General features: G+C 40.8%; 1 protein-coding gene across 8 annotated transcripts in view; it reads left to right on the top strand.

The window, feature by feature from the left end:
* RABGAP1L (RAB GTPase activating protein 1 like) overlaps positions 1 to 20,607 on the top strand; it is a 718,780-nt gene extending 698,173 nt beyond the window's left edge. For 5 of the 8 annotated variants that reach the window (XM_032291668.1, XM_032291665.1, XM_032291667.1 and 2 more), the window contains 5 exons: positions 3,548 to 3,652; positions 6,251 to 6,334; positions 10,947 to 11,018; positions 15,232 to 15,429; positions 16,744 to 20,607. In XM_032291668.1, coding sequence (XP_032147559.1) covers positions 3,548 to 3,652; positions 6,251 to 6,334; positions 10,947 to 11,018; positions 15,232 to 15,429; positions 16,744 to 16,896 — 612 coding nt within the window. In that variant the 3' untranslated portion in view covers positions 16,897 to 20,607. The remainder of the gene's footprint in view (positions 1 to 3,547; positions 3,653 to 6,250; positions 6,335 to 10,946; positions 11,019 to 15,231; positions 15,430 to 16,743) is intronic. The other 3 variants (XM_032291661.1, XM_032291664.1, XM_032291663.1) reach the window with 1 other exon arrangement.
* The last annotated feature ends 1,339 nt before the right edge of the window (positions 20,608 to 21,946 follow it).

The raw sequence follows: 21,946 nt of genomic DNA, 5'->3' as shown, positions 1-21,946 counted from the left end.
TTTCTTTTTCTTTTTAAAATTTTTTTTTTTTTTTTTTTTTTTTTTTTTTTTTTTTTGAGACGGAGTTTCACTCTTTACCCAGGCTGGAGTGCAATGGCGCAATCTCGGCTCACCGCAACCTCCGCCTCCTGGGTTCAGGCAATTCCCCTGCCTCAGCCTCCTGAGTAGCTGGGATTACAGGCACGCGCCACCATGCCCAGCTGATTTTTTGTATTTTTAGTAGAGACGGGGTTTCACCATGTTGGCCAGGATGGTCTCAATCTCTTGACCTCGTGATCCACCCGCCTCGGCCTCCCAAAGTGCTGGGATTACAGGCTTGAGCCACCGCACCCTGCAAAATATTTTTTTATTGCACTTTAGGTTCTGGGGTACATGTGCAGATCATGCAGGGTTGTTGCATAGGTACTTACATGACAAGGTGGTTTGCTGCCTCCATCCCCCCATCACCTATATCTGGCATTTCTCACCATGTTATTCTCCCCAACCTCCCCATCCCCCCGCTGTGCCTACCCTGCCCCTACAACAGACCCCAGTGTGTGATGCTCCCCTCCCTGTGTCCATGTGTTCTCATTGTTCAACACTCACCTATGAGTGAGAACATGCAGTGTTTGGTTTTCTGTTCTTGTGTCAGTTTGCTGAGAATGATGGTTTCCAGATTCATCCATGTCCCTACAAGGGACCCAAACTCATCGTTTTTTTTATGGCTGCTTAGTATTCCATGGTGTATATGTGCCACATTTTCCTTGTCCAGTCTATCATCAATGGGCATTTGGGTTGGTTCCAGGTCTTTGCTATTATAAACAGCGCTGCAATGAACATACGTGTGCATATGTCTTTATAATAGAACAGTTTATAATCCCAGTAATGGGATTGCTGGATCAAATGGAATTTCTATTTCTAGATCTTTGAGGAATTGCCACGCTGTCTTCCACAATGGTTGAACTAATTTACACTCCCACCAACCGTATAAAAGTGTTCCTATTTCTCCACATCCTCTCTAGCGTCTGTTGTCTCCAGATTTTTTGATGATTGCCATTCTAATTGGAATAAGATGGTATCGCATTGTGGTTTTGATTTGCATTTCTCTAGTGACCAGTGATGATGAGCATTTTTTCATATGTTTCTTGGCCTCATATATATCTTCTTTTGAAAAGTGTCTGTTCATATCCTTTGCCCACTTTTGAATGGGGTTGTTTGTTTTCTTGCAAATCTGTTTTAGTTCTTTGTAGATTCTGGATACTAACCCTTTAGCCCAGGCTGGAGTGCAATGGTGCAGTCTTGGCTCACTGCAATCTCCATGTCCTGGGCTCAAGTGGTTCTTCTGCCTCAGTGTCCCAAGTAGCAGGGATTACAGACTTCTGCCACCACGCCCAGCTGATTTTTGTATTTTTAGTAGAGACGGGGGTTTTGCCATTTTGGCCAAGCTGGTCTCTAACTCCTGGCCTCAGATGATCCACCCACCTCGGCCTCCCAAAGTGCTGGGATTATAGGTGTGAGCCACCATACCTGGCCAAAATGCTAAAATTTTAAATTTCTCTCCAAGAGACCAAACTTTAAAAAATCCCATTTATTTCAGAGCGTCACGATGAACATTATGAAAGGATCGGCGTCTTCACAAAGTGGAAATGCCGTGGGTCCTGTCAGAAGAAGGCTTAGTTGCAGTCTTCTTTATTAGCATGGCTCAAACATTCTGGGGTAGGACTTGAACCAGTGGGCTGCAGTTACAGGGAGAGAGTTGGTTCAGTTTTTAAGAACCCCGAAATGAGCAGTACAGCTGCTCTTAAAGTGCCACTGTGTGTCGTCTGCCGGAGACTTGGGGGGAGGAGTCTCCCTGCTTTGCGAGTAACCTCAGTCAGCCATCTGGCTTGCGGCTCTAGAGTGGAAGCTTCGTGCTTCCATGGTTTATTTATTTATTTCTCTTTTTATTTTCTTTTGAAATGCTGTACTTCATGCCAGACACTTTCATGACCGTACATCAGATGTCTTACAACTTACAAATAACCTGCAGTGTTCATATTGCATTCCCGAGGTCTGCCTCTCATTTGAGAATGTTAATTTTCTGTGTAGATTTTCCCCCCAAAATCTAATGCATCAGAGCAATTTTTAGAGTCCTAAAGACTTTTACGGGACTTTTTCACCTTAACTACTCAATAGTTCCAAATGATCTGCAAACAGAGTTCTAACCACTGGGCTATGAGCCATCAGGAGCCAGAAGACAGAGCAAGCAGAGCAGCTAGAATGTAGTTTATCTACAGTCACCAGCAGACTGTGCTGGCCAGGCCGTCTGGACATGCAGGAGATGTGGCAGAAAACAGACAGAAGGCCCCCTGGCCAGTTTTCACCATCACTCGGATAACATTTTGCTGCTGTCAGCCAGGGATAGCTCCTTCACCTAATTGCCTCTCTGTGTCTAGGTTCCCTCTGCGAAACTCATCCTGTGGCCCCCTTGCCGTCTCCACTTCACGTAGTCCCCATCTGCAATGATTTAGCCATATCTCTTCATTCACCAAGTACTTAGGGAGCACCTATTCTGTACTTGGCATTGGGCTTGGTGCTTGGGATAGAGTGATGAGCAAAAGAGATATGGTTCCTACCTCCTGGAGCTTAAAGTTTAGTGGGCAAGACAAATAAATCCCACTTGTAAGTTGTCATTACAGTCCTATCAAGGGAAATATGAGAGATGTAGATAGAGGAGCTAACTTAGATGGGGGTGAGTGGGGCAGGGCTGAGGGTGTGCTTCATTGCCATGTGAACTTGAAGCTGAGGCCTAAAAGGTGGGACCCCGGAGTATAAAATAGACACCATCATCAAAGTTAAATACAGTGCTTTCATAGTTAATTTTGGGCCTGTGTCCAAGATAGAACCAGAGTGCTCTCTCCAAGTTCTTCCTGGACATTCTAGAAATACAATCTTTTCTTCCTGGATTCCTGGTCCATATTTCCATTTTCTTCATGGCTCTCTCTATCACGGATTTTTTGTCTTAATTTCTTCTTACTAGACTCACTGCCCAGTGTGAGTGACCATGTGGGCAGGTTTACCTCAGCTAGTCTTTGAATTTCTCACCTAACTGTTGTCCTCAGACCAGCCTGTCTGCTCCTTTTCTCTGAGTCAACCCCTATGCTCCACCAGTTGGAGGTTTCTGTGTGAGGCTCTACCCTTTCATCAGATCCATCTGTAGAGAGTGAGTGCTGTTGTAACGTCGAAAGATCTGTAAGAAGCATTCAGAAGAAGGATGGACTTTGAGGTTATTCAAATCTGAATTCAGATCATGACTATTAGATGTGTGATCTGACCGCAGTTTGTTGGATCTTTTCCAACCTCACTGTCATTATCTGTAAAGTTATTGTTGGTGTGGATTAGAAATAATGTGTGCCAACTAGCTGGCACATAGTTGGCATTCAGTGAAAGCAGCCACCCCTTGACTGAGCTAGGAGGTAAAAGAACAGCTTGCAATAATTTTGGAACAGCAACTGAAGATTGGGTTTGGAGAAAATTTCCACACACGTTCTTTATGCTCTGTATGACTGTGATGCCCCATGATTTGCAGGCAGAAGACAAGGCAGATGTGTTGAATAAGGAGCTCCTCTTGACCAAACAGAGGCTGGTGGAGACTGAAGAAGAGAAGAGGAAGCAAGAGGAAGAGACAGCCCAGGTAAAAGAAATATATAGGCTTTTCTTTACATAGGTATGTTGGTAGGGAACTGATTAATACTATAAAAAAGAAGGAAAGTTAAATTTCTTCCAAATCAAAGGTGATGTTAAAGCAGTAATGAAAGTAGTTGAGTTTACTTACTCAACATTTCCATCCGACATTTCTGACATTTTTTCTGAAGGGTGTTAAAAGAGGAGGCAGGGATTTCTACCCTTGAACAGCTTTTAGGAATTTGCCTTACCGAGATATTTAGCAAGAGCGTTGAGCTTTCTCTAGGTTTAGTAACTTGGAATTCTGATCCAAAAGCTTTCTTTGACAAACGTGCAAATTTTGTGTTGTATCTCCAAGATAATTGACTTCTCTGAAGTAGTTTATGAGCGCTGTTAACGGAAAGCCTACAGAGATCTCTGCTGGGAGTTGCCACGCCGCCCCTGCCTCAATCAGTCACACTTCATTTTCCTGATTCACACCTCAAGGAGCATCAGTATTCCTGGCAAAGCTTTCACACCTATTTCCTGGGGGGATATAAAGAAACCTTTTGGGAACCAGCCTTGAAGTTAGCACCCTACACTTGTCATGGGAGCTGTAAGGCTAACTAGCCGGAAAATGCCACCAGTGCAGGGCAGTACAGGACAGGGGCAGAGAGGCCTGTTGGCCCAAAGAATTGGAGCCTCCAGCTTCCCCAAGGAAGAACATGCTCCTTCATCAGTGATTTCTACCCCTGTCAGTCCCAGCCAGGGGCCTGACAGATTAGATTATGAGTCAGAGTCTCTTCACAAGCAATTGAAGTCTTCTGCCAAGAGTGTGTTTGAATTTTACTAATACAGCTAACTTGTATAAAGTGAGGAAGCATCTCAAACCCTGATTAACTTATTTTAATGAGTTTCATTCTGAGACATCAGTAATACTAAATTTAAAACACAGCATAAAGCATTTCAAAAATCTACATCCAAGCAACCAGAAAAAAAGTTCCACTAAAGTTACATGTGGAGGAATGTGTCATTTAGCACCTTCCAGACTTTATGAAAAGTGTTCCGTGATTTCTTTTTCTTTGCAATTTGATTAAATAAGACTTTGGCATTTACAGTGGCCCAAGATTGTGTGTGTGTGTGTGTGTGTGTGTGTGTGTGTGTGTGTGTGTGTGTGTTATATACACACACTCACACACATATTTTTTAACCTAAAAAATTTTCAGGGGCCGATTACCCAGTTTTAGATTATTTAGGTTCCTTGCTGGGTTTTGTTTTTCCTTTAGTTTCTGCTATCTTTGGGCCACTCAAGCTACTTTAGATAAGGTATAAAGCTCTTGGCAAATGAATTTAGCCCAGGCTCTACCTGCTCCATGGTTCCATAGACATATACTAGCCCTTAGGCAATTGATACCTAAAATAGGAAGGAACACTCACCTAGTAAGTGGCAAGAACAATGCAGCCGGGCGTGGTGGCTCACGCCTGTAATCCAAGCACTTTGGAGGCCAAGGTGGATGAATCACCAGAGGTCAGGAGTTCAAGACCAGCCTGACCAACATGGTGAAACCCCGTCTTGGAAAAAAAAAAAAAAAAAGAACAATGCAAGATGCTTTGCACTCTCTTGATTTTCTCCTATACCTAGAATTCTAGAGCTGCTGGGCCACAAAAATAATTGTGGTTACAACTATAGCATTCATATTTAACATTTCAGTGACTGTAACAACCACCTGCCATTATGTGTCACTTAAGCTCCTTCAAAAGTCAGTTTCTTTAGTCCCCAAATCTCCTGTCCTCAAAAGCTCTGATCTTCCTTCCTCCATCTTTTCTAACTCCAATCCCCAAAGCCTCTTGTTTTTGCCTTCAGAGGCAACAGCAGTAAAGGTAGACTATAAATAAGGAAGCCTACAATGATTTTTTTTCAGTAATTTATAACATCAAGAGTAACAAATTTAGCATGCAGTGTTGCCTTGATGTTTTGTTTTAGACTCTTATAAGGATAAAGGTAGCTTCTGAATGGATACTTATATAGCAATGTGTTTAGAAGTAGCAACCATAAGCAATTTTATAATGGGGTTGCTCATATGTCTCATACTTTACAGGAAAGAAAGTAAGGTTTCTGCATCTCTGGAGATGATTGAGTTTTTCAAATTATCAAGATGCAGCTTCCATGAAAATAATTTATATAGTTATTGTTACCATTGTTACTGACTATGAATCAGAAAGACTTGTTTGTGAAAATGTATTAAGATTTTGGCTGGCCGGGCGCGGTGGCTCAAGCCTGTAATCCCAGCACTTTGGGAGGCCGAGGCGGGTGGATCACGAGGTCAAGAGATCGAGACCATCCTGGTCAACATGGTGAAACCCCGTCTCTACTAAAAATACAAAAACATTAGCTGGGCATGGTGGTGCGTGCCTGTAATCCCAGCTACTCAGGAGGCTGAGGCAGGAGAATTGCCTGAACCCAGGAGGCAGAGGTTGCGGTGAGCCGAGATCGCGCCATTGCACTCCAGCCTGGGTAACAAGAGCGAAACTCCGTCTAAAAAAAAACAAAAAACAAAAAACAAAAAAAAAAAAAAAAAAAAAAAAGATTTTGGCTGAATCCTGATGTTTCTCATTCTATTCTTTTTAGCTAAAAGAAGTCTTCAGGAAACAGCTAGAGAAGGCAGAATACGAAATAAAGAAGACTACAGCTATTATTGCTGAATATAAACAGGTAATGTACTAGTTATAGTTTGCGGCTATAAAAGTAATTTTTTTTATTATTATTGCTTGAGGCCAGGAGTTTGAGACTAGCCTGAGCAACACAGCAGGACCCATCTCTACAAAGAAAAAAAAAAAATTTAATTAGCCAGGCATAGTGGCATGTGCCTGCAGTCCCAGCTACCTGAGAGGCTGAGGCAGGAGGATCACTTGAGCCCAGGAGTTTGAGGCTGCAGTGAACTATGATTGCACCACTGCACTCCAGCCTGGGCAACAGAGCAAGACCCTGTCTCTAAAAATATAAAAATAAAAAAGTAATTATTTTGTTGTTGTTTTTCTTTGGGGAAGAAATATTTTTGTTTTTAAAGTTTCCAGAATAGTTTTCCAGATTTATTAAATTTGGTGACTCACTCTCTGCTTCGAAGCAGACAGTGGTTAGACATACTTATTACTTATAGCTTATTACTCATAACTGATAATTTGGGAGGTCTAACTGACCAAAACAATCTGTTGGTTGTTTATAATGTTTGGTAGATTTAGAGGAATGGAAAACCTTTTGATGATTTTTGAAATCCTGTTTCTGCATCACTCAGAAGCTAATTTCCAGTAGATCACACTTGTAACATTTGCCTTTTTGCAAAATTTAGTCTTTGTATTAAACAGCAGTAGCTCGGGGATCAGTGTGTCCGTTGCTATCATAGAACAGAATGTCGTAGACACTCTTTTTCCCACATGGCTAGGTGGCCTTCCCCTTTGCAGGCCAATGCTAGCAGGAAGCTTTCTGTGTGAACCTTAAGATGCTTTTAACAAAGGACTTACCTTCTTGAGGATGTTTCTGGCCCCCATTACCAGAGTGGTCTCAGAAAGCCCTCCTCCCGGGTATCCACCGGTATCTGCCTATCCTTCCTGTTGGCTGGACATGGCAAGGACTCCTCTCATTGCTGAGATACCCTGAGTGAACTGTTCAAGTTCCAGGTTTCTAGAATTAATTAAAGTACCAGATGCCATCATCTGATCTAAGGATCTCCCTGGGGTCTTCCACTTCACATAGGTTTCTGAAGTGTGATACTTACTTTTTAAAAAAATGTGGTTTTTTTGCTTATAAATTAAATTTGTGTTCTTGTGGAAAATTAGAATAGTGCAGAGAAGGACAAAGAAAACAAATCTCCCTTAATCTTTCTAGTAAGAGATAATCATTGCAGTATATTGAATATGCATTGTTGCTATACAAGTAATGCTTTATAAATAAATGTATTATATATCAGTAGGATGAATTGTATCATTTATCCTTTCTTTTTGTAACTAGCTTTAGTTCACTTAATATAGTATGAACATCTTTCCATAAGGAATCCGCATATTCATGGAAGATTGAGAAATAAAACTTTAGAGCTATTTTACTCGTCTATGATAATCAACATGTTTATTTAATGCCTGCTCTCTGTGAGGCTTAATACTTTGACAGACAAAGTATTAAGACAGAGATGAATGAATGCAATTTTTCTTCTCTAGAAGCTTATCATATAACGTGGAGATAATACCGATATAGAAATAAGAGGAAAGGAAACTTATTACATGTGGGAAATGAAACCTTTTGAGCTGTGCTTCCAAGGCTAGGCAAGACTTGGATCTGTGGAGATGGAGAATAAGATAGAAATGGTAGGAAGAGGGAACAGGATGTGCGAAGGCATGAAAGTAGATTAGCGAAGAGAAAAGTAATCATTTGGTGAGTGATTGCAGTGCAAAAGAGAAGCAAAGGGACGTTAGGGTCCAGATCAAGGAAAGTCTTCAGGGCGAGGCTCGGGACCTTGTATTTTATTTTGTTTGTGGTAGGATCTTTTTGAGCAGGAAAGTGGCATAATCAAGGACATATTTTTGGTACTAATCTGTCGCAGTGAGAAATGTGGAACCAAGGAGACAGAACACGAACACCAGAGTCCAAGTAAGAAGAACCAGGTCCCTGAACTAAAAAATAATGAAAATAGACAAAAGGGAGACACAAAAGATAGTTGTTGTTGTTGTTGTTATTATTATTATTATTGTTTGCTAGACAAGAGAAAACACTGAAGGTGGTCCTCAGATGTTGAATGTGGGCATCTTGAGAAGAGGTGGTAAACACTAACTGATACAAGGAACATTAAAGACTCTGTGCTCTGGAATTTGCCATCGCTACAAATGCGTGTTCTTTGTTGCCACATTATGTCATGGGTAGCCACCAAACGCCGCACTCTTCAAAGAGTAATCCTTGGGACTATTCTCGAATATTATCTGGCAAGCCCTTGAAGTAATGCAAAAGGCAACAGACCTATCTGTTTGAAGATAAGTAGGATATAAGACACAATCTGAATGCATTTTATAGTTGGAATTGGTGATTGCTGGGTCTGTGTCATAATGTTTCAGTTTATTTAAAAGGGTTTAAGGTTCGCAAAATCTACCAGGGTGATCACTCTCTTTGGTTTTGCTTTGTTTTTTTTTTTTTTTTTGAGACAGAGTCTCGCTCTGTCACCCAGGCTGGAGTGCAGTGGTGTGACCTTAGCTCACTGCGACCTCTGCCTCCCAGGTTCCAGCGATTGTCCTACCAAGTAGCTGGGACTACAGGTGTGTGACACCATGCCCAGCTAATTTTTGTATTTTTAGTAGAGACGGAATTTCACTATGTTGGCCAGGTTGATCTCGAACTCCTGACCTCAGGTGATCTACCTGCCTCAGCCTCCCAAAGTGCTGGGATTACAGGCATGAGCCACTGCACCCAGCCAATCTCTTCTTTTTAACATCAGTCAATCCAGTCCTACTAATGCTTCTTCCGGTTTGGATCTGGAGAAATGGAATGAAACCCAACAAACTAAACTCAGCATGCAAGCGCCCTCATCTCCAGAGCTATTTTTGAGTAGATAGGGATTTTGTTTTAATGTCTATTTTGACAATAGAGGTAGACCATATATGTTTTTGGCCAGAATTATACTTTAAAAATTCACATCCTCTGTTTTTTCATCCTTTTTTCTTTTTCTATTTTTTTTTTTTTTTTTTTTTTTTTAGACTAGGTCTTGCTCTGTCACCCAGGCTGGAGTGCAGTGGCCTCAGCACAGCTCACTGCAATCTTGACCTCCTAGGCTTAAGCGATCCTCCCACCTTTCATCTATTTTTCTAAAATAAAAGATTCTTACTTCAGGCAATGGATTAGAACATCCAATACTTATTTATCCAGATTTTTTTCCTTTTTCTTTTTTTTTTTAAATTGAGATGGAGTCTCACTTTGTTGCCAGGCTGGAGTGTGATGGCGCGATCTCGGCTCACAACCTCTGCCTCCCGGGTTCAAGCAATTCTCTTGCCTCAGCCTCCCGAGTAGCTGGGACTACAGGCACACACCACTATGCCCAGCTAATTTTTGTATTTTTAGTAGAGACAGGGTTTCACTAGATGTTGGCCAAGATGGTCTCGATCTCTTGACCTCATGATTTGCCCGCCTCGGCCTCCCAAAGTGCTGGGATTACAGGCATGAGCCACCGCGCCTGGCCATGAAAGCACCTATTTCTACCATTTCTAATATTTGCTAGCACCTTATTTCAGAATCAATAATAATAGATTTTATTTATTGTACACTTACTATTGTCCAGGTGCTATGCTAACCCCTTTACATCCTTTTTTTCTACTTCACTGCTAGAGCACAGCACTTTTGAATCATGAGGAAACTGAGTCTTAGAAAGATTAATAACTTTGCCTAAGCTCACAAAGCCAGAAAGAAATAGAACTGGCCTGCCTTAAACTCACATTTAACTCCAGCAGCTAAGCTTTTAGTTTCTATGCTCTGTTGCCAAACCTGCTTAATAAGAGTTTGAGTCTGTATTATTTTCTCTATCCACTCTGCCACTTCTTTTTCTTTCCTTTTTTTTTTTTTTTTTGAGATGGAGCTTTTCTCTTTTCGCTGCAGGCTGAAGTGGAATGGTGCGATCTCAGCTCACTGCAACCTCCGCCTCTTGGGTTCAAGTGATTCTCCTGCCTCAGCCTCCTGAATGGCTTGGATTATAGGCATGCGCCACCACGTCTGGCTAATTTTTTGTATTTTTAGTAGAGACAGCGTTTCGCTATGTTGGTCAGGCTGGTCTTGAACTCCTGACCTCAGGTGATCTACCTGCCTCAGCCTCCCAAAATGCTGTGATTACAGGTGTGAGCCACCACATCTGGCCCACTCTGCCACTTCTTAAGGAAACTTTCGTGATTGAAAACTGCTTCTGTGAGAGTAGACAGGAGATATTTCTGTCTAGAATTCTTTTCATCAAGGTTTTCTCAGCATACTAACTTGTACAAAGTGAATACTAAACAAAGATTCCATAGGTTGATTCCAAAAATGAGGCCAGGAATTCAAGCAGTCACAGAAGGCTAGTGACAGAAAGAAAACAAATCTACCCCCTGTATATTTCTACTAATTAAGGTGCAGTGTGCTTTACACATGGAACACTCCGGCCATCTGCTGCTCATTTCAGAAATGACTGGCATTTGCAGTGCTATTCATTTGCAGAATTCCTTCTAGGATCAGATATGACGGAGTAACATACGAATTGATAGGTAGCTATGTGTACATGCTGCAAGAGTTGTTCTATTTTTTAGTAAAAGACTTTTCTCACCCTTAGATCTGTTCACAGTTGAGTACCAGGCTGGAGAAACAGCAAGCAGCCAGCAAGGAGGAGCTGGAAGTGGTAAAGGTAAGGAGTGAAATCATCCTGTGATGAAATTTCTTCCAAAGTCACACAGCTTGTAAGTACCTGAAAGAACCCCCAAACCACTATTTTGTATTAAAGGATTTATTAATAGGAATTATGGAGACTAGGATCTCTCTCTTCCAACCAGGTGTGACTGTCTTCCCTCCCAGCAGAAAGGTTATGATGCTCCCATAAATCATATGGACTGTCAGAGGCAGGTAACATGAAAGGTGGTAGGATTTGACATTGTCACAAAGAGGTGCCGGAGTTTGAGATGAGCCATGTAGCTTTCTTGGGCAGTGTGAACCTGAGAACCCTCAGAAGCCCATATCTGATTGAACCTGAATTGATGTGGCTTCACTATGGGACTCAGTAGGATCATCCCATCACTCTCTTTAAAAGTAAACACCATGGGCAATATAGAACTTAGCAGGAAAACGTGTGTTGGGTAACTGATTCTTGCACTAAATTTTTAGAGGTTTATTTTTAAAGAAAACCTGTGGCGTTTGTTTACTTGCTGCCCCCTGGTGGTAAAACGCATTATGTTGCTGCTCTATGTGAAAAAACATGGTAGGGTGTGGTGGCTCATGCCCGTAATCCCAGCATTTTGGGAGGCTGAGGCAGGCGGATCACGAAGTCAAGAGATCGAGACCATCCTGGCCAATATGGAGAAACCCCGTCTCTACTAAAAATACAAAAATTACCTGGGTGTGGTGGCTTGTGCCTGTAATCCCAGCTACTCAGGAGGCTGAGGCAGGAGAATTGCTTGAACCCAGGAGGTGGAGGTTGCAGTGAGCCGAGATCACACCATCACACTCCAGCCTGAGTGACAGAGTGACAGTCTGTCTCAAAAAAAAAAAAAAATTCCTGTAGGACAAGTTATGTACCCATGCAAATGAAGAACTTAGGAAGCAGTTCAAGGGAGCTAAATTGGGCTGGGCTCACACCTGTAATCCCAACACTTTGGCAGGCTAAAGTGGGCAAATCACCTGAGGTCAGGAGTTTGAGACCAGCCTGGCCAACACAGTGAAAACCCCTCTCTACTAAAAATAACAAAAAATAGCCAGGCGTAGTGGTTCATTTCTGTAACCCCAGCTACTGTAGAGGCTGATACGCAAGAATCACTTGAACCCGGGAGGTGGAGGTTGCAGTGAGCTGAGATCACACCACTGCACTCCAGTCTGGGCAGCAGAATGAGACTCCATTTCAAAAAATAAAAAATAAAAGTGCTAAGATGGATTACACTGACAATCAGAGTAGTAGAGAAAGCAATATCGTGAGAACTATAGACCATAAAACGCTTTATGGAGAAGGTTGGACTAACGCAGCATGGATAGAAATTAGAGAGAAATGTTTAGAAAGAACATTGTAGGAGAAATGATGTGAATGAAGACCCAGACATAGGAATGAGTATTACAGTGTCTCATTACAGAGACTGATGTGATTAGAATATGTATTAAGGAACAGAAGAAAATAGTGGCAAAGTAGGTGAGACTACCTAATGAAAGGTCATGACATTCAGGAAGAGGAACGTAAACTTTTCTTAGCCAGAATAAAGAAGAAGAACTAGGCTCACGCCTGTCATTCCAACACTCTGCCCAGGCTTAGGCGGGTGGATCACTTGAGTCCAGGAGTTGACCAGCCTGGGCAACTTGGTGAAACCCTATCTCTACAAAAAATACAAAGATTAGCTGTATGTGGTAGCATGCACCTGTAGTCCCAGCTCCTCAGAAGGCTGAGGTGGGAGGATCACTTGAGCCCAGGAGGCTGAAGCTGCAGTGAGCTGTGAGCGTGCCTCTGCACTCCAGCTTGGGTGACAGTGAGACCCTGGTACAAAATTAGAAAAAAAAAAAAAAAAAAAAGACACTATATCTTCTTTTTTGATTGATGATGAGGCTGAAAACAGTTAATTCATTTGATCGATGTTCCACAGCTAGTAGAACCAGAATTTAAAGCCAGGAAGTCAGACTCTAAAGTCAGTAACATTAGCTGGGAGACTGTACTGCCTCCCCTCTCTCTAGTGCTGCTTCCTGTCTTGTTGGGTGTGATAGCGTTTGGTTTTTCCAGTTTCCTGTGATAATCTTCTTTTGTCACGATCACCCCCCAGTTCATTCTTTACGCTATAATCAGAATGAATGTTCCCAAATATAAGGTGATATTTGACTCTTACTCTGTGTATCAATTTAGAATTAAATTGGCCACATATAGAAAACCCAAAATAACACTAGCTTAAACATAAAAGGTGTTGATTATTTTACATAAAAGCAGTCTAGGACTAGAAAGGTCAATCCTTGATGTCATTAGTCCCAAGCTAATCAGTCATTAGTGACCCACATCTTCATGTGGACTTCTATCCTAAGGGTCACCTAAAAACCAATCCTTTCAACTAGAGCTCCCGCCATCACACCCACACTCTATGGCAGAATTTTAGTCCAAAAGGAGATGCAAGATATAAAGGCCTCATTCCCCTGGGTGAGCTCTTTCTAAGCAGCCTTCTGAGAAGCTCCCCTCTACACTTCTGCTTACGTAGCAGCTTTGAGGCAATTTACCTAGACACACTGTCAGCTCAAATAAACTCAGGGTCTGTTCCTAAAGGGGAAGAGGATACTGGGTGAGAATCAGTAGTACCCACCACACTTTGGCAGGTCTGCCAGACTGCAGCTCTTCAAACTTACTGCTCTATCTTTGACATGTAGCACAGGGCTTGATAGAGTAAATGAATACATGTTCCACAGGATAAAATCAGAATTTGGCAGCGTGGTATTTAAAGACCTTTATGACCTGGCAGAGGGATCTCTCATCTTACTTGTTGCTATATCACTTACTGTCTGCTTAAGCCATTTTGAATTTTTTGAAGTTATCTGAAGGGAACTTTGCACATGCTGGTGGGCTCTTTGCTGAAATGTCATCCTCCCTCCCTCTCATGTGGTTCAGCCTAATAAAATTACTTAGCCAGCTTTGTAAACTTTTAAGACTCAGATCAAAAGCTATTTCTTTAACATTTTTAGTCAACAAATATTTAGTCAACGGTAAACACACAACAAATATTTACAATATGCCTATACTGGCCTAATTATTCTCAGAGGTTCTTAAGTAAGAGAGTGACAAGGTTTGGTTTTTACATGTCTAACGAATATTAATGAACAGGAATATCAGGAGAAGATTACGGATGTGATGAGAAGGAAGCCAGTGAGGACTGAGAAGGTGACCCTTAGGGATGCAGGCCTGGGATGGGAAGAGCTCAGAGACGTCAGAGGAAGAAATTAATGGGATACAAGCTGGACATGGGATGAAAGAGGAGCTAATGAAAAGATGACCCAAAGTCTTCAGGCCCAAATGGTGGAGACATGCCATTTGGGATGTGGCAAATGTGTGGTGGAGAGTTGCTTTCCGTGTGTGTGAAGAGAGGAGGATGGGCACAGTGAGGGACACATGGAGCTTGTCGCAGTAGGACACCAAAGTAGAAACAGTGTGTAATATCTTTTATCTCTACTGAATCATTTTTTATTTTATTTTATCTCTAATGAATTATTATTATTTTTCCAACCCCAAGAGGGCTTCCATAATGAATTATTTTTGAAGATATTTTAAGAAAACAACAGCACTATTATCTGGAAAAGAGTTGCTGTTGTTCGGTGCTGTGGGCCCACTTGGCAATCTCGGCATGTGGTAGTTACTTACATTCCTTTAAACAGTAGGGTCCTCTTTACTTAAACCTCAACAACAGGACATGTACTTTGTTGCAAGGATAGATTTAGGTTAGTCATGATGGCCTTCCTCAGTCTACGACAGGCCGGTGACTTAAACTCCGAGTTTCTTTCTTTATGAAATGGGGTGATGATAGTGCTTACTCGTACAGTTGCTCTAGGACTAAGTGAAATGCTACAAGTAGAGCATTTGGTGTGAGGCTTGGCATCTAGTAAGAGTGATGATAGCACAAAATTTCTGGAACAGATTTCAAAGAGATGCTACAATACTTTCCATTTCTAGGGTATTTCTAGATATGCTTTAGGAAAAAGGAGCACCTGTCTTGGATAGTTGGGTTTGGGCTGACTGCCGTGATTTTGATTGTAGCACAAGAAAATTAATTTCCCTTCAGAAATGGGCCTGCATTTGACGACAGTCAGCAGCATCTAAAAAGTCATATCTTGTTTCAGAAAGTGATTTTGCCTGTGGAATACAGCTTGATGTTGGTCACCTCTTTTGCGTACTTTAGGGTAAAATGATGGCATGCAAACACTGCAGTGACATTTTCAGCAAGGAGGGCGCTTTAAAACTAGCAGCCGACAGCAGAGAGGACCAAGGAATTGAAACGGATGATGAGAAGGACTCACTTAAGAAGCAGCTGAGAGAGATGGAGCTGGAACTGGCACAAACCAAGCTGCAGCTGGTGGAGGCCAAGTGTAAAATTCAGGTTGGTGATCTGATAAAAGAACAAGAAGACAGAATAAACAGTTAGTGGTCCAGGATACTCTAGTACTTCAGAATATACCTATCTAGGTCAGAATCGTGTGATTTATGCATTTGCTATCTACTAATGTGTCCCAAATAATCACATTTTATATCATGTATTCTTAACACTGATATAAACAAATATATAATTTTAAATGAAATTTTAATAACTAAAATTCTATCTTATGAGGACTTAATTCAGCATATGCTTTTTGTGTTTTTTACCCTGAGATTTTTTTGCTTACATCCTTTCTCATAGAATTTGGTCACTTCAGTGACTGATCCTGAAAATGAAAAATCAAACCCACTCTGCTGTCCCTACCCTGAGAGTCACGCATTGGCTGACACCCGTTCGTTTCTTTGGAGCTTCTTTTTATCTTTAGCTTTGTCAAACCCCTTTCCCCGTTATCTTTCTCCATATTGGAGCATAATATAATTAGAAATAGTCCTGGCTTCTGATGGACTCTCCTTCATTTTCCCAGTGATCCCTGCCAGTGGCCTGGCTGCCATGTCGCCAGCCTCCACCACATCAGCCAGCTTCCACCAGGTGTCTGCTCTGACCCTGGACATTCTTAGGGCAAAGCCTATTTCTTTGGAACTAGAACTCATTATGCTTATACTATCAGTAAAAATTCATGCATATGTTTACATTTATTTGTGGGTATTTTTTTGGTTTTTTTAAGACAGAGTCTCACTCTGTTGCCCAAGCTGGAGTGCAGTGGCGCAGTCTCGGCTCACTGCAACCTCTGCTTCCTGGGCTCAAGCAATTCTATTGCCTCAGCCTCCCAAGTAGCTGGGACGACAGGCACACACCAGCAAACCCAGCTAATTTTTGTATTTTTAGTAGAGATGGGGTATCACCATATTGGCCAGGATGGTCTCAATCTCTTGACCTCGTGATCCAACCACCTCGGCCTCCCAAAATGCTGGAATTACAGGCGTGAGCCACTGCGCCCAGCCTATTTGTGGTTTTTAAACCTGTTATCTTGGGCTACAGCCTAAACCTAAATTTGGACCTAACTTGCAGGGGAAAAAAAGAATAAAATGAGGTTTTCTTTCACTGTTGAGAGAAATAACAGATTCTAGTTTTTTGATAAATCTTTTAACTCTCAACTTTATCCTTTTATTAAGAAGCCAATTAAATCTCTCCTGGGTTTTGTGGGAGGAAGACTGGTAGCATGTACCTTGGGACTCCAAAAAGCTGTACGCTATTATTTATTTATTTGGCAGAGAGAAAACATTTATTTAATTCAGATGATTTTCTTGCTTTAATTAGGAACTTGAACATCAGAGAGGAGCTCTTATGAATGAAATCCAAGCTGCAAAAAACTCTTGGTTTAGCAAAACCCTGAACTCTATCAAAACGGCCACGGGCACCCAGCCATTGCAGCCACCACCAGTCACCCAGCCACCCAAGGAGAGCACATAGTTCCAGCCTTACCAAGCACAAGAGCACAATGATCAAGCAGTGGAAACCTGGGAGGATTCTTCCTGGTGTCCCTTTGAAGGAAAGTCAAGGAGGCCAGAAAACAAGCCAGAATCTTTCAGTAGCTCTCACTCTTTCTTGTATGACACTTTTCAAAGGGATGTTATTTAAAGTGACCTGTTCTATGTTGAATACCTATTTTCCAGCTTCTTCATGGAAGGCCATGTTCAGATCCATCATAGTATGACACATTATTTTGTATGCCTGATGTTTAGTTGGAAATAAGTAATTCGGAACTAAATGCTTTTTTATTTAGAGCTCAATTAATTAATTCATAACAATTTTTATCTTATATAAAATGGAGACATCTTGTTATTCCAAGGTTGAAGTGATAGGAAGATCTTTGTCACAGGAAAAAAAATTGAAACCTAATCCTCTTAACTTTTCAGGATTTATTCAGATAAAGCACACTGTGGGGCCAGGCATGACCACTCTCAGGTTTCCTCCTGAGCCTGATTCCCAGGGGAGTCATAATCCTCTCCAAAGGACAGAACCAATCAGTGATGATCATAGGTTTACTTTCGTTTTCTGTTCGGTACATCTTGAAATGAAGTGCCAGGAATAGATGGGCTATTCAGAATACACACTAGGTAAATGGAACTGAGATTTTAATAAGCGTAGGTTAGAATCATTTGGTCTGTGGTATTCTAACAGATCCTGTTAAGAACTCCACATGGGACTTACAAGTTCCTAAGTATGCCTAAGTATAGACACAGATGGGACTTCTGACAATTTTAAAGTTAAAGGTGGATAGTACAACTTACACACTTAGGCGGCCTTCACCAGAGACGCCTAATAAGGCCCAGGATCAGCCATTGTGCTGAATATAGTGGAATACAGAACCAGGGACAGAGTATTTCCTTTAATGTTGATATATACTTGCTAAGGAAACACTAACATACTGCAACTTTGTTATAGGACATAGTACTGAAACAGGAAATAGAGGTCAGCCTCACAGCATCTTAGTTTAATGTTGGGCAACTTTTTCTGATTTCTGTAGTTCCCTGAAAGTGTGTCTTTCATACCCACAGATAAAGAGATACAAATGCATTTGTAACGTTTTTGATTGAATATAAAACCTTTAGAGAAATACTTATCTCATGGAAAGGTAAAGTTACTGTTTAAAAATTAGTGGAAATATTTTATCAATTATATTTAACATGCCTATAAAAATAGTCCTTGCAGGAAATTATTTGATAAGAGCGAAACTATTTTTATTTTGTAAGATATTTTGGAGGCCTCTGATCCTTTCACATCAACCAAACTACTATTAGGTATGTACAATAACATTTGTTGATATTCATCATTGCCCTCATTGTTGAACATATTATTTGCAAAGGATCTTAAACTCTGTAGTGCCAGAATGATTCTCATCTGTGCCATATGTTGCAATTAAAAGTAACACACTCTTAGAAGTAAGAATCAAATAAGAGCATCTCCACCCAAGGAGGATGCACCAAGTTGCTCCCAGTGGGTCTTTTCCTCTAAATGGTCTTTTATGTTCTAAAAAGTGAAATCCCCTTTATCTGCGTTTATATCATCTACAGCCCATAAAACAGATGTGATTGTTATCTGTTATACTCATCAGATAATACTCTTCTTACATGAATCTTTCATTGTTCTGACATCTTTCATTACAAAATTTGTTTTCTTCTTACCAAAAAGGAACATAACCCAGCATTCCACGTGTCTATGTTGAAATTAATATTCTCTACGTGGTGGTCTAGATAAGCTAACTTTTTTTTTTTTTTTGTAAAATATAATAGCTAGAAAATGCTATCTTGGCACTTGTTTTTGTAAATCATTTAGTATAGGCTGTTAGCTTTATTGGTACTTTATGCTATAATTCCAAGAAGCCCCGTGCAGTTGCCTTATCAAATTGCCAGCTAAATTAAAGACGCTCTTTTGTGTTGTGAATTTCATCATTCTGTACAGAGCTTGTTTCAACTTAGAAAAATAAGTACATTCCACAGAATGCCTAAAGCATAATTTCCTTTAAAGAATAGTAGGTGAGGGAGAACCATAATGGCCCTAGGTCAATCGCTGATCTGGAGACCTTGTTCAACTTCGTAGTCCCTTTCCTTTTAAGAGAAGAATCCCCCCTGGCCAGGCACGGTGGCTCACGTCCATAATCCCAGCACTCGGGGAGTCTGAAGTGGGCAGATCACTTCAGATCAGGTGTTCAAGACCAGCTGGCCAACATGGTGAAACCCTGTCTCTACTAAAAACACAAAAACTGCCAGGCGTGGTGGCAAGTGCCGGTAATCCCAGCTACTCAGGAGGCTGAGGCAGAAGAATCGCTCGAACCCAGGAGGCAGAGGTTGCAGTGAGCCAAGATCACGTCATTGCACTCCAGCCCGGGCGACAAGAGCAAAACTCTGTCTCAAAAAAGAAAAATCACCAGGTGCATACATGTCAAGTTTGGTAAGTCCATCTTTTGAGTTTTCTTGTAGCTCTTTCAAAAGATTATGAGGGCAACACATAGTTTTTTTATTCTGCAGCCCCATATCATACTTGGGTATCCCTGTTGGTACCATAAGCCTAAACTCTCCCTCACTGCAATGCCTTTGAGTTAGTAGCAATAGTAAAGACTAGAAACAAAGAAGATTCAGAATTTGGTATGTGATATGATTGTTCATACGATGTTACAATAGCAATATTCCAAACAAAACGTCCTTCACTGTCTATTGTTTGAAAACTCATGCATTCCAGCATGAAGTAACTGCTAGTTTTAATTTCACTTATTTTGAGATATATTTTGAGAATTGCATCTCTTCTCTTGAATTTCATTTAGAAGAGATTAACCAAATATCCAGGAAAGTTTCAAAAGATTCTAGTGTTTTCCATCCTTTCCTAGGATGCACTCTGTATAAAACATTCCTCTGGAAATCTAATATTTGTAATATCTGAGAACTGATCATTTCTATTTTCATGAAATTCTGTAAAAAACATTAAATGAATGAAATTCAACTTGGTAATGCAGTTCATCAACTTTTATATCTTGAGAATCTCAACACATTCTTTAACTCTGAAAGAAACCAAGCTGGATTTTTCAGTGCATATGTTTGCTAGCTTCCCACATCCTGAGCCATGTCACAATTTGGTTATATTTAGTTACACATAATTGAATGCAAAGAAATTCTCAGTTACTTAATGTTCTGTTTATTTATGAGTGCCTATCAGGAACACTAATAAGAATGCCATTCAACCAGTGTCTTCTCCTGCCCCTCTCCCAGCTGCTAAATTAGTACTTTCTTCTTCTTTGGCTTTCTGAAATGTCCCTGGTAAAGTAGAAAAGCAACCTTTGTACAGATGCAGGGATATTTAATAGTATGTATCTTGTTTCTTTTTTTTCCTAGGGTATATTTCCAACCCCTGCTCCATTTTCTTAAAATGTTTTCCAGTTAATAACTAGTTGCTTTATTTCCTAACTGAAGTGAGAAAACAAGAGAAATGAATACAGATTTGGGCAGAGGCAATACAGTTAGATCCTTAAAGGATTCAGTCAGTCACCCAGAAGGAGAATCACATGTCTAACTAATGTAAGGGCTTGAACCTTCTTTTTCTTTTGCTAAAATTAGTCTACCAACTCTTCTTCCACCAATCTTGACATCAGACACTTAGGTGGTTGTCTGATTTTGGGATCCCAAAGGGGGGGAAAAAAAAACTTTTAAAAAAGTAAATGCCTTGGTTTTGTTTTATCTTCTGGGAAAGAACACTTTTACTTGATAAGCAAGATAATTATATTATATAACTTGCCCTTAAAAACACTCCAAAATGGCCAGGCACAGTGGCTCACGCCTGTAATCCCAGCACTTTAGGAGTTGAGTGGGCGGATCACAAGGTCAAGAGATTGAGACCATCCTGGCCAACATGGTGATACCCTGTTTGTACTAAATATACAAAAATTAGCTGGGCATGGTGGTGCGCACCTGTAATCCCAGCTACTTGGGAGGCTGAGGCAGCAGAATCGCTTGAACCCGGGAGGCAGAGGTTGCAGTGAGCCAAGAGCATGCCACTGTATTCCAGCCTGGTGACACAGCAAGACTCTGTCTCAATTTAAAAAAACAAAAAACAAACAAAAAAAACCCTCCAAAATACTGACTCTTTTGCTCCAATTACAAGTGAGAGAGTGAAGAAATTCTGTTGTATGACTTGAACACTGTTAGGTTTGTATGTGTGTTTAATTAGAGGAATTTTATGTAGAGTATCTCTGCTTCTTTTGTTTACCTGGGTACCATACAACAAAATACACATTTCAAGATAACTCAAATGTGTATTTGGTTGATCAAAGAAATGATGATCAAAGCCAGAAGGCCAGACCACAGCTTTGTAGCCTGTTTCCTACTACCAGATGTAAAACTCTTTCTAGTCACCATGCTGATAGTCACATTGAACTAGACCTGTCCCAACACATTCTTCCTCTCTCATAGTGGCTTCCATTTAATACAGGCAAAGTCCTTTACCTTAGCAAATTCTTTATCTTTCAAAAGTGAACAAAATGAGAACTTCAACCTTGGTGGCACCTCAGTAGGAGATGCCGATCTTGAGCTGTAATGAGAAAAGTGGATGTATAGGAGATTTTAGTGACTACAGTCAGCTGTCTGGCATTCCTTTCTCAGTTTGCATCTAAAAGGCTACATATGTCAAGCTTATCTCTACCTGAATATGCTGCCTGCTATAAAAACATTTCATTAATATATCCCACTCTTCCTACCTCCGTCTCTCATTTGTCATTAGTATTCTGAAAAGCTTAAGAAAAAAGAATCATTGAGTAGAAAATGAACATTTTAAGTTATTTTCCTTTTTTCATTGACAGTAACATGTAAAATCTTTTAATAACTATATATTATATATGGGATAAAATATATGGACTGAATTGTGAGAATATAAATGCATCGAAAGACTCTGGTGTCATGAAAGCACAAGAATAAGGCTGGAGATGGTCCCAGATCCAAGATGTCCCAAAAGCCTATTGTATCAGTTTCTCTAT

The sequence above is a fragment of the Sapajus apella genome, unplaced genomic scaffold, assembly GCF_009761245.1.
Source record: "Sapajus apella isolate SASKATOON/1434 unplaced genomic scaffold, GSC_monkey_1.0 scaffold25, whole genome shotgun sequence".
In the NCBI taxonomy this organism is placed as follows: domain Eukaryota; kingdom Metazoa; phylum Chordata; class Mammalia; order Primates; family Cebidae; genus Sapajus; species Sapajus apella.
Note: the sequence above shows the minus strand (reverse complement) of the source record. Positions and strands in the feature narration are given on the sequence as shown.